This window comes from Sus scrofa, chromosome 3 (genome assembly GCF_000003025.6).
Source record: "Sus scrofa isolate TJ Tabasco breed Duroc chromosome 3, Sscrofa11.1, whole genome shotgun sequence".
Taxonomy (NCBI): Eukaryota; Metazoa; Chordata; class Mammalia; order Artiodactyla; family Suidae; genus Sus; species Sus scrofa.
Genome location: NC_010445.4, coordinates 19,171,253 through 19,183,628, shown reverse-complemented (window position 1 = coordinate 19,183,628; position 12,376 = coordinate 19,171,253). Strand labels below are relative to the sequence as shown.

Here is a 12,376-nt window from a genome sequence, read left to right as displayed (position 1 = left end):
GGGACAGGCACTACGTTGGCCTCAACGGCATAGAAATATTCAGTTCCAAGGGCGAGCCGGTGCGCGTCGCCAACATTCAAGCCGACCCCCCGGACATCAATATCTTACCGGCCTATGGGAAAGACCCCCGCGTGGTCACCAACCTCATCGACGGGGTGAACAGGACGCAGGACGACATGCACGTCTGGCTGGCGCCCTTCACGCCCGGCAAGCCCCACTCCATCTCCATCGACTTCCTGCACCCTTGCCAGATCGCCCTGATCAGGGTCTGGAATTACAACAAATCGCGGATACACTCCTTCCGCGGCGTGAAGGACATTACGATGCTGTTGGACGGGCAGTGCATCTTTAAGGGAGAAATCGCCAAGGCCTCAGGCACCCTGACCGGAGGTACCGTATCTCTGTTAAGAATGTTCTCCAAGTCGGGAGTTCCCGTTGTGGCGCAGTGGTTAACGAATCCGACTAGGAACCATGAGGTTGCGGGTTCGATCCCTGCCCTTGCTCAACGGGTTAACAGTCTGGCGTTGCCGTGAGCTGTGGGGTAGGGCGCAGACATGGCTCAGACCCCACGTTGCTGTGGCTCTGGCATAGGCTGGCAGCTATTGCTCCGATTGGACCTCTAGCCTGGGAACCTCCATATGCTGCGGGAGCGGCCCAAGAAATGGCAAAAAGACAAAAAAAAAAAAAAAAAAAAAAAAAAGAATATTCTCGAAGTCCCCCTCCTGCTACCCGCTGAGGCCCTGGGGAAAATCTACACCTACTGGCTAGCCAGTGACAGGTGTCTCTTCTTTCCCAGACCTCACCCTTGGGGGCTGGGTGTGCGAGAGCTGACCTCATTTAAATGCCTGCCCTGGGTACCAGCCTCACTCAGCTTCCCTAGGGCCTGAGCCTGACATGAGGGCTCCTTGGGCCCGTGGTCCATGGAGGGAGTGCTCTCCGAAGGACCCTTAGGGTAGGGAGGGGTGCAGGATAGGGAAGGGGGAGAAGCTAGGTAAAGACACTGTTTCAGGGGAAACCCAGCCTCCACCTGATCCCAAGGGAAGCATCACTTTCAGGGTCTGTCATGCCTCAAGGCAGAGCAGCAGGGCTTTGGGCCGCCCGGGCTCCCATGGTTGGGGACGTAATTCCCACACCCTTCCAGGCAAGGCTCCCCCTACAAGGGTCAGCAAGGATCCCTGTGGGGCACCCACAGCCTCGGCCATGGTACCTTAGCCACGCCTAAGAAACGACCCTACTTTCATGACCGGTCACAGTGATTCTCTCGAGATTAGGTGCCTTCATTAGATCTATGTGGTTTTTACGGTTCCTAAATTCCATTGGCAAATAAGGCTCAGTGACACAAATCAAGACCTGTTGGGAGTTCCTGTCGTGGCTCAGCGGTTAATGAATCCGACTAGGAACCATGAGGTTGTGGGTTCGATCCCTGGCCTTGCTCAGTGGGTTAAGGATCCGGCGTTGCCGTGAGCTGTGGAGTAGGTCACAGACGCGGCTCGGGTCCCACATTGCTGTGGCTCTGGTGTAGGCTGGTGGCTACAGCTCCAATTAGACCCCTAACCTGGGAACCTCCATATGCTGCAGGAGTGGCGCAAGAAATGGCAAAAAGACAAAAAAAAAAAAAAAAAAAAGACCTATTAAGGGGGAATTCCCATTGTGGCTCAGTGGGTTAAGAACCCATCCATGAGGAGGCAGGTTCAATCCCTGGCTTTGCTCAGTAGGTTAAGTTTCCAGCGTTGCCACAAGCTTCGGGGTAGGTCACAGATGTGGCTCAGATCTGGCATTGCCGTGGCTGTGGTATAGGCCGACCCCTACCTAGCCCGAGAACTCCCATATGCCGCAGGTGCAACCCTAAAAAGCAAGAAGGAAAAAAAAAAAAAGAACCCGTTACGGGGTTGGGATTGTCTAGTCCTCAGGTTGGGTGGGTTTAGGTTCTGCAAATCCCCAGAGGTGGACTGAGCTGAATTCTGTCTTCCCGGACACCGTCAGCTCCAGAGCACTTTGGAGACACGATCTTATTCACGACGGATGATGACATCCTCGAGGCCATCTTCTGTTCCGATGAGACCTTGGACTTGGACGTGGAGAGCCTGTGCAGCCTGCAGGCCGAGGAGGCGCTGCGGAGGCCCAGCACCGCCGACGGCCAGGGCGACGAGCGGCCCTACACCCAGGCCGGCTCCTGGGCTGACGACCAGGTAGGACTGGAACTGGGGGGACGGGGGCGCCCCGCCCCAAAGAGGCATCTTCTCCCGACTCAGCCTAGAACAGGAGGGATGAAGATGGATATCCTTGAAGCCGCTGGTGCCCCTGGTTTGACACTTCCCATTTTTCTGGTTCATGTTTTGTTCTCTATGTCATATTTCATTCCCTAATTATTGTGCTTTTTTTTTTTTAAACCAAAGGGAAGAAACTATTCAAATTTTAATCAAAGCGAGAGGAAATCAGTTCCGTGTCATCTCTGTCATTTAGAGGTTGGCAGTCTCCGGGGAGTTTTTGCTTGGGGTGGCGTTTTGAGCACCTGCTGTTGTTTTCGATGCAAGGGCTAGAAAGGCTTTTAATAAGCCGACGGAGAGTTAAAATAATGATGATCCTGGCAGTCATTTTGTGGACACACATCGCGACCCGGTTGTTACCGTGTTTAACCCTCCTGACAACCACTGGGGTGAAGACATGATCACCCCCGTTTAGGAAACCAAGGCTCAGACAGGCTGAGGGACCTCGCGGGAGAGTAACAAGGCTGGAACTTGAACGCAGGACTTCAAAGTCTGTGGGTATTGTTTTTTTTTTTTCTTTTTTTCCCTTTTAGGTCCTCACTTGCAGCATAGGGACGTTTCCAGGCTAGGGGTCAAATCAGAACTTCAGTTGCCATCTTACACCACAGCCACACAGCCACAGCAACTCGGGAGCTGAGCTGCATGTGCGACCTACACCACAGCTCACGGCAACACCGGATCCTTAACCCTCCGAGCGAGGCCAGGGATTGAACCCGCAACCTCATGGATACTAGTAGGATTTGTTTCCACTGTGCCACAATGGGAACTCACATTTTTGTGTTTTTTTTGTTTTTTTTTGTTTTTGTTTTTTGTCTTTTTGCCTTTTCTAGGACCACTCCCGCAGCACATGGAGGTTCCCAGGCTGGGGGTCCGATCAGAGCTGTAGCCACCGGCGTATGCCAGAGCCACAGCAACAAGGGATCTGAGCCACGTCTGCGACCTACACCCAGCTCACGGCAATGCCGGATCCTTAGCCCACTGAACAAGGCCAGGGATTGAACCCGCAACCTCATGGTTCCTAGTCGGATTCGTTAACCATTGTGCCACGACGGGAACTCCACATTTTTGTGTGTGTGTGTGTGTGTGTGTGTGTGTGTTTTGTCCTTTTAGGGCCGCACCTACAGCACATGGAGGTGAGACCCTGCCCCTTGCAGGGAAGCAGCTGTCCCTCCACCCAGACAGGCTAGGCCATTGTTGATGGGTGTCCTGATTTTTTCAAAGAAAGCCACAAGTCTGGATTTTTTTTTTTTTTCTTTTTAGGGCCACCCCTGAGGCATATGGAGGTTCCCAGGCTAGGGGCCGAACCAGAGCCACAGCTGCCGACCTACACCACAGCCACAGCAACGCGGGATCCGAGCTGCATCTGCAACCTACACTGCAGCTCACAGCAACCCCACATCCTTAACCCACTGAGCGGGGCCAGGGATCGAACCTGCATCCTCACAGACACTATGCCTTGTTCTTAACCTGCTGAGCCACACCCAGAAGTCTGGATTTTTATGTCACATCTCCCCATTAAACAAAAATGTTGGTGGAGCTCCCTGGTGGCTCCGCAAGTTAAGAATCTGGTGTTGTCACTGCTGTGGCTCGGGTTCCATCCCCGGCCTGGGAGCTTCCACATGCCACAGGCACGTTCCCCCCAAATACTGTTTGCAACAAATTCAGACCGTCTCTGGGCTACAAAACTTGTCTGTGATCTGGCTTTACTGCGTGGGCCTCCAACTGGGAGACGGCCTTGAGGCCTTTCATTCCCCCAGCCTTTTCCAAATGAAGTCCCTGCTCAGGGACTCTGACGGAATCTAGTCCTGTGAGGGGCCGGTCTGGGCTGGAGCTGCACCACGCCTGCCTGGGTGTCCACATCAGTGCATCCACCAGGGGGCGTCCCGGGGGCCTCGAGGAGGGCAGGGTGCTGGGGGAGGCGAGAGAAGACATGTAGGCTCCAGGACAGCAGCACCAGCCAGGGCCAGAGCCTGCTGTGAGCATGGGTGCTTCTGCAGAGCGTTTCTCTCCCTTCCTTCCCATCACCCGGCAGGGGCCTGGAGGGGCTGTCCCGTGGGGCTGGACCAGGGGGTCATCAGGGCATCATTGGGTAACGTAGCACCATCCCCGTTGAAACTCCTAAGATCCAGACAAATGACTCCACCTCATTTTGCATCTCAGTTTTCCTGTCTGTGATGTAGGACCGGCGTTTCTACCCTGACTTATGGTGCAGCGATCTAACGAGAAAAGTGGCGGAGTTCCCGCCGTGGCTCAGTGGAAACGACTCTGACTAGGATCCATGAGGACGCAGATTCAATCCCTGGCCTCGATCAGGGGGTTAAGGATCCGGCATTGCCGTGAGCTATGATGTGGGTTGCAGATAAGGCTCAGATCTGGCGTTGCTGTGGCTGTGGCATAGGCCAGAGGCTATGGCTCCAACTCGAACCCTAGCCTGGAAACCTCCATATGCTGCGGGTGCTGCCCTAAAAAGCAAAAAAAAAAAAAAGAGAGAAAAGTGTACCCAGAGACCCAAGAAGTAGGGTGTGGCAGCCCACTCTGTCTACAGCTCAATAGCTCTTTACCTGCCTGCCTGTGGATCACCTGGAGAGCTTTTTTTTTGTCTGTTTTTTTTAGGGCCACATCTGTAGCATATGGAGGCTCCCAGGCTAGGGGTCGAATCAGAGCTGTAGCTGCTGGCCTACGCCACAGCCACAGCAACACCAGATCTGAGTCTCATCTGCAACCTACACCACCGCTCACAGCAATGCCAGATCCTTAACCCACTGAGCGAGGCCAGGGAGTGAACCCGCAACCTCATGGTTCCTAGTCAGATTCATTTCCACTGCTCCATGACGGGAACTCCCCGGAGAGCTTTAAAAATGTGCATGCACAGGCCCCAGGGATGAGAACCACTCCCTCTGAATTCACCCTCCTCCTTCCCTCCATCCGTCTCTTCCAATCCCTTTCCCTCCCTCCAGCCTTCAGCTCACTAGATTAACTAGATGGGTCCTTCTCTGTTTCAGGAAAATCTAATCACCTGAGCTGGTAGCATCAAACTCCTCCTCTGCCAATGACAGCTTCTGTTAAGGAAGCAGAGACACAAGGGTTCCTGCCCTCCCCCCATACTACCAGTCACAGAGCCCCACAAGTGCAGAAAACAGAAGAGAAGACACAAGGGGAGGAACAAAAGGAGTTCCCGCTGTGGATCAGCAGGTTAAGAACCTGACTAGTATCCATGAGGTTGTGGGTTCAATCCCTGGCCCCATGCAGTGGGTTAAGTATCCAGCATTGCCGTGAGCTGCAGCATAGGTCACAGAGGCGACTTGGATCCACGGTGGCTGTGGTATGGGCCGGCAACTGCAGCTCTGATTCGGCCCCTGGCCTGGGAACTTCATATGCCGCGGATGTGGCCCTAAAAAGAGAAAAAAAAAAAAAAGGACACGGGGCTTTCCCTGGGGCACAGGGTGGGCAGCAGGAGCTGGGAAAACAGCCAGCCAGCTGTCTGGGTGTCGCTACAATCACCTGCTTTCCCTCTGCTTCTCCCCCGAAACCATGTGCAGGTCCTGGAGCCAGAGATGCCACCCAGTCCCCCTGTCCCAGAGGTCACCACTCCAGAGCCGGGCGTCTACCATGGGATCTGTGAGTGCCCTCTCCTAGGGCAGGGGCGGGAGCGGGAGGGGAGGGCCATGGCCACTTGGGACGGGGTTTCCGGGGACACTTGGACAGCTGGTACCTTGCACAGAGGCCGTAGGACAAGCAGGGGCCAAACCCAGCCTGAACTGGGCTCCCTGGCCCTGGCCAGGCGGAGGCCTTTAGAGGATGCCTGGCCCCCCTCGTGCCCTCCGGAGGCTGGGGGGATCTCTGCAGTTCACATACAGACGTCTTATGCGTCCACTGCAGCCCTGACCCGGGAGGCTGCCGTCAGAGCCCAGAAGCTGGAGAGCAAGGAGACAGAGGAGCCACAAGGGACTAGGCATCCGTGAGTCCAGGGGCTCGAGTTGCCCCCGCGTCCTGGACCACAGAGCAGATGCTTGAGCAGGGAAGACCTGCATCCTTGCAGCTCTGTTGGGGGGCAGGGGATGCAGGAGGAGTAGCCCAGGTACCAGGTCTCTGACAAGTCGAACGTCTGGATTTTTATATGAAATCAGATTTTTTTAATGTTGGGGATTAATTCGTCAATATTTTCAAACACCATGTGAGCCAGACAAAACTCCTGTGTCGTCGGCCAGCCAGCTGCCAGTGGGTGGCCTCTGAGCAGATCCCAGCTGGGTGTCACTGGGTCCGTTGTCTCTCCTCTTCCAGTCTCGCCAGCTCCTCTCTTACTCCACGTGCATCGCGGGGAATCCTCAGGCTCAGGGTCACAGCAGGCTCTGCAAACTTGCTCCCCGCGGCCTCACCTCCCCCCCTCACTCCTTCTTGCCTCCCCCATCCTGTCACGCCCTGGTCATATCCCACCCACCTCCCCACCCTCCTCTCCGAGACCCTGTGCCGGGGCTTCTGGGCCAGTCCTGCAGCCGCCGCCTGGTGTGCCCACCCTCCCAACCCCCGCATCCCTGCCTGTTGAAAGGATGTCCACTGTCCCCCATGGGGTTCCCAAGAAGCAGACTTGGAGACGGAGTTTCCGGGGCCGTGTTCTTGAGGGAAGGCAGGGAGCAGGGCTGGCCAGAGGGAGAGTAGGGCTCAGGGCAGCCACACCAGGGCCTCTAGAGGCCAGCTCCACGGGGAGCTCTGGCGCTGCGAAGGCCCCTTGGCGTTGTCCTGAGTCGAGTAGGGGGCTGGGCCTTGACATGTCTGTATTAACATGTCACTGGATACAGGCTGGGAAGGGGTCAAGGCCAAGGGCAGTCATGTTTGGGGAGCTCAGCTATGAGCTGACGGCTGTCAGCACTCCAGCCACGGGAGGGCTGAGCCATTCAGTCCTGGCGAAGGGAGATGGGATCTGGGCAGTGCCCGACAGCATCCCCCATAAGCCCTTCCTAAGGCCCTGCTGCACCCCCACACCCTCCCCAGCAAGGCTTCCGTGGCACCCGGTAAGAATTCAGCTCTCCCCACCTCCCTCCACAAGGATGGAAAAGAGGAAGAAGCCTTTAAACCTTCGCAGCGTTTCCCCCCACCCCCACCTTTTTTTTTAGGGCTGCACATATGGAATTTCCCAGGCAAGGGATCGAATCAGAGCTGTAGCCTCTGTGCACCACGGCCACAGCCATGCCGGATCAAGTCACATCTGCAGCCTACACCACAGCACACAACAACGCCAGACCCTTAACCCACCAAGCGGGGCCAGGGATCCAACCTGCGTCCTCATGAACATTAGTCGGGTTCATTACTACTTAGCCACAGCGGGAACTCCCATTACAGCCCCTCGTGGCCAGAACTCTCAATTACTTTGGGACAACAGAGACATGTAAAAGCCATCCTACTATAGGCAGGAGCCTGGTTTGAGTCTTGGTTGCGTCTCCCGTTCAGGCTCACAGCTCTCATTCTCCCCATGTCCCGGATCAGATTAGGGAACCAAGGCTCCGAGAGGTTGAGTAAGCCACCCAAGGTCACACAGCTCCCACAAGGCCAAAAAGTGAGAAGTGAGTGTCCAGCCCGGGGGACAGCAGTCGTGTCTCGTTCAGTGTGACCTCCCCTAGGCTGGTCAGGATTCAGGGCAGGGGGTGGGAGGGGAGACGACGGAAATGAAGTTCAAACTGAGTTAAGCAAAAAAGGAAATTTCTGCCCTCACGCGGAGGGACTGCTAGTTTCCTGCAGTGCCAGATCCAGGCGTACAAAGGTCACCGTCAAGCCTTGGCGTCTCCCTCCATCTCTCTGCCCCATTTCTCGTTCCTCGTCTGTCTCCCATTCAGACCCTGTCCACGGGGGCGCTCTGGAAGCTCTGCCCAGCAAGCCCAGAATCCTCCATTCCCTGATACCACCAACAGGGGTCCCGGAATTAAGTCTCTCCACGTGGCCCGGGTCAGGAGTCCATCCTTCACCAATCTCTGTGGTTCACCCTGACGGGGAGGGAGGGAGATTGTGATGGAAAACACAGATTGGCCCAGCCTGGGTCAGAGACGGTCTTTGGAGCCAAGGCTGAGGAGTCAGCCACCCAGACAGGGCTTCAGAGCTGGCCAGAGCGCTGTCCCCAGGAAGAGGAAGGCAGGCTGGCCAGAAGCAGCCCCTGTCCCCTGACAATTTCCCCAAACGATGCTCTCTGTAAATGGCTCCCGCCAAACCGGCTTCTGACCTTTCTCAGAAGTGTTCTTTCAACACCTTGGGGAGTTTGGCCCTGGCGTAGAGCGCACAGCCCTTTTGGCTGCAATGCAAGTATCATGTCTCTGCTTCTCTACGCAGCAAGAAGGCAGATGAACCTCCTGACCAAAGGACCCCTCTGTGGTTTCTGAATCTCTCTCTTCTCTGACTCTTTGGCTTTTTCCTCATGATATCCCAGATCCTTGAACCCGCTTCCCCAGCCTGTGCCAGTGGAGAGAGCGTGGAGAAAGGGACCCAAGGGCCGGGGGAGGGGGGTTGTGTTGGGGGGGGCGTGTTGGAGCTGATTTTTGTCAATACGGCCAATCCTACGACTGTTTTGAAAGGGGAATCTATGACGTGCCAATTTGCAGTTGACACTAATTTTGGAAGTTTTGCAAATATCAGCAGTGATGAATAGGAAAGGAGCTGGGAGAGCTGAAACACGGGAGAGGAATAACAAAATTAATTTCCATTTATATAAATACTAATTGATACACCAGAGAAAAATGAATATGGAACACGGATATTAGCTCAGAAAGGAGAATAATTGCTTTCGGAGCCATACTAGATGAGATGGCATCGCAGCGCATCTTGCCAGGCACACAAAGGGGTGACAGGCTTGGGAGAATCTGGGGTGCTGCCTCTTGTTTCGAGGGGGCAGTGGCATTTCTCCCTCCCAGGGACCCTCCCCCATCTATTTTTTTTTTTTTTTTGGTCTTTTTGTCTTTTTAGGGCCGCACCCGCGGCATATAGAGGTTCCCAGGCTAGGGGTCGAATCGGAGCTGTAGCCACCGGCCTACACCACAGCCACAGCAACACCAGATCTGAGCCGCATCGGCAACCTACACCACAGCTCACGGCAACACCGGATCCTTAACCCACTGAGCGAGGCCAGGGATCAAACCTGCAACCTCATGGTTCCTAGTTGGGTTTGTTTCCACTGCGCCACGAGGGGAACTCCTTTCTTATTTTTTTATTTTTTATTTTTTTGTCCCCCTCGCCCCCATCTAAATCTGCTCCCTCCTCCACCTCCAGGCCTTCTCCATCTCGGAGTGGTACCCACAGCCCCTCTGTCCCTTGGGTCAGAAACTTCTCTTTCTCTCCGTCCCATTCGGATCACTAAGGGTCCTGGCCGTGCTGTCTGCAATCAGACCCTGAATCTGTCCACACTGCCTCCGTTTTCATCACCCCTACCCTCGTCCAGGGCATGGGTGTCACAGAAGCCTCCTCCCTGGCCTCTTTAGGGAGTCCGACGCAAGTGCAGGTCCCAAGACCCTGGTCAGATCATGTCACTCTCCTGCCTCCAAATCTAAGGCACCTGGCACCCCACGGCAGAGAAGAAAGTCCAGATCTAGCTCCTGTCTCACCTCCTCCATTCCCCCACCCCCCCGTCACTTGTCAGGTGTGTTCCCAGCCCAGGGTCTTTGCCCCTCCTGTCTTCTCAGCCTAAGTTTTCCTTCCGGAAATGCCACCGAATGGTGGTCTCCTCATCATCCAGGTCTCAGCTCAAATGTCACCTCCTCCGAGAGGCCCTCCCTGACCAGCCCTATCCTATCTCTTTCATTTTTTTCATGGAAGTTCCTGTCTTGGCGCAGCAGAAATGAATCCAACTAGGAACCATGAGGTTGTGGGTTCAATCCCTGGCCTTGCTCAGTGGGTTAAGGATCCGGCATTGCCGTGAGCTGTGGTGTAAGGTCGCAGACATGGCTTGGATCTGGCATTGCTGTGGCTGTGGTGGAGGCCGGCAGCTACAGCTCCGATTGGACTCCTAGCCTGGGAACCTCCATATGCTGCAGGTGCAGCCCTAAAAAGACAAAAGACAAAAACAAACAAACAAACAAACCACACATCATTCTATGGAACCATCGATTTATTTGTTTGTTATGTGTTCATTGCCTGAATTCACTGCAATGGAAGCTCCTAGAGAGAGTTTGCTGTGTATTCACCCCGAATCTCCAGTGCCAAGAACAGGACTTGGTATATAGTAGCAGTAAATTATTTGTCTACCATTGACCATGGGACTTCCTGGGTGGCCTACAGCATAACTACGCAGCGTTGTCACTGTTACCATTGACTATGATTTTGGTGATATTCAAAGGATGGCATTTCGATTCATTCACTGCAGGTATCTACTAAACAGGTATTCTTCAATCTTTTTTTTTTCTTTTTACTGCCACACCTGTGGCATCTGGAAGTTCCTGGCTAGGGGTCAAATCGGAGTTGCAGCTGCCAGCCTACGCCACAGCCACAGCCACACCAGATCCAAGCTGCATCCTCGAACTGTGCAGCTCACAGCAACGCCAGATCCTTAACCCACTGAACAAGGCCAGGGATCAAACCCACATCCTCCCTGAGACTACGCTGGCTTCTTAACCCACTGAACCACAACGGGATCTCAAAACCCATCTTTTTTTTTTTAAGCCTCAATTGACCATCTGTTTTTCAGGCACTGTTCTAGGCTCTGAGAATATAACAATAAACACAGCTAACAGACCCTCTGCCTTCAGAGAGCTGCCATCTTCGTGCAAAAGATTGATAAGAACTAATAAGCAGGAGTTCCCGTCGTGGCTCAGTGGAAATGAATCCGACTAGGAACCATGAGGTTATGGGTTCAATCCCTGGCCTCGCTCAGCGGGTTAAGGATCTGGCGTTGCCGTGAGCTTTGGTGTAGGTCGCAGATGCAGCTTGGATCTGGCAATGCTGTGGCTGTGGCTGGCAGCTACAGCTTCGATTAGACCCCTAGCCTGGGAACCTCCATATGCCGCAGGTATGGCTCTAAAAAGACAAAAGACAAAAGACCAAAAAAAAAAAAAAGAATAAGCAAATAAATGCAGGTGACAACAGATAAAGCAGAGTGAGTGCTTAGGGAGTGATGGGGGAGAGGGCTACTTGAGCTCAGGTGGTATAGGCAGGGCCTCTCTGAGGACAGGACCATTGAACCTAGACTCATCATGAAAAGGAATGCATCCGTGAGCTTCTGCTGCTGAACAAACCAGCCCTAGATTGAGGGACCTCAATTACATTAATTGTAATTTTTCATAATGCAGTGGCTTAGCTAGGCATTCCTTCTCATCTGAGCCTGGCTGGCCTCTGCCGGGCCAGCTCATGGGTCTGGTCAGCTGGCAGACAGGCTGGCAGCTGAATGGCCTAGGGCATCTGCACCTACTCACCTGGCAATTGAGAGGCTGTTGGTCAGAGTGATGGGGCCACCGGGCTAGTCTGGCTCCTCCACATGGCAAGACTCCAAGAACAGAAAAAGACAAACTCCTGTGCACATGCGCCTTACAGCCTCTGCCTGCTTCACTTTTGCTTCTGTCCCATGGGCCAAAGCAAAGCACGGGGCCCAGATTCAGGGAGTGGAGAAACCGACTCCACTTCTGGATGGGAGTCCCTGCCGCTGCAAAGAGGCAAGGACTCCGTAGGAGGAACCTGTGGCCGTTTGGCAGGCTGCTGGTGCCGTGACAGGCTATGATGCACCCTGGGGCCACGCTGGTCACCCATCTGTTTCATCTGCCCACCCCCCCACCCCCAAGATGCTCAGAGTTCCCTTGACACCATGGAGAACAGAGATTATGAAAGGTATGTTAGAAATAACAGGGCGATAGGAGAGGAAGCCACCCTCCAGGGAGGTCGCGTGGCTTGGCCTCCATTGCTAGCCCCATGGATGTCCTGTGACCTCCCTGAGTTTCTGCTTCCTCGTCTGAGCTGAAATGGGTGGGACCACATGAATCCAGGCTTCCTTCTTGCAGTGCTACGGTGCTGGCGTTCTGTGGATGTGGCATCAAGCGTGGATCTTTGTAGCACATCTACCCAAAAGAGAGCTGACACAGGCCCCCGATTCTCCCAGGTTCCAAGAGCTCACCGGGCTTGGTGAGGTCATGGCTGGAGTGGTAGAC

At 54.5% G+C, this 12,376-nt stretch overlaps 1 protein-coding gene across 1 annotated transcript in view; it reads left to right on the top strand.

Annotated features, from left to right (window-relative positions):
* KIAA0556 (KIAA0556 ortholog) overlaps window positions 1-12,376 on the top strand; it is a 217,901-nt gene that overhangs the window by 184,639 nt on the left and 20,886 nt on the right. Inside the window, 3 exon segments of the mRNA XM_021086440.1 lie at window positions 1-390; window positions 1,984-2,189; window positions 5,807-5,885. Coding sequence (XP_020942099.1) covers window positions 1-390; window positions 1,984-2,189; window positions 5,807-5,885 — 675 coding nt within the window.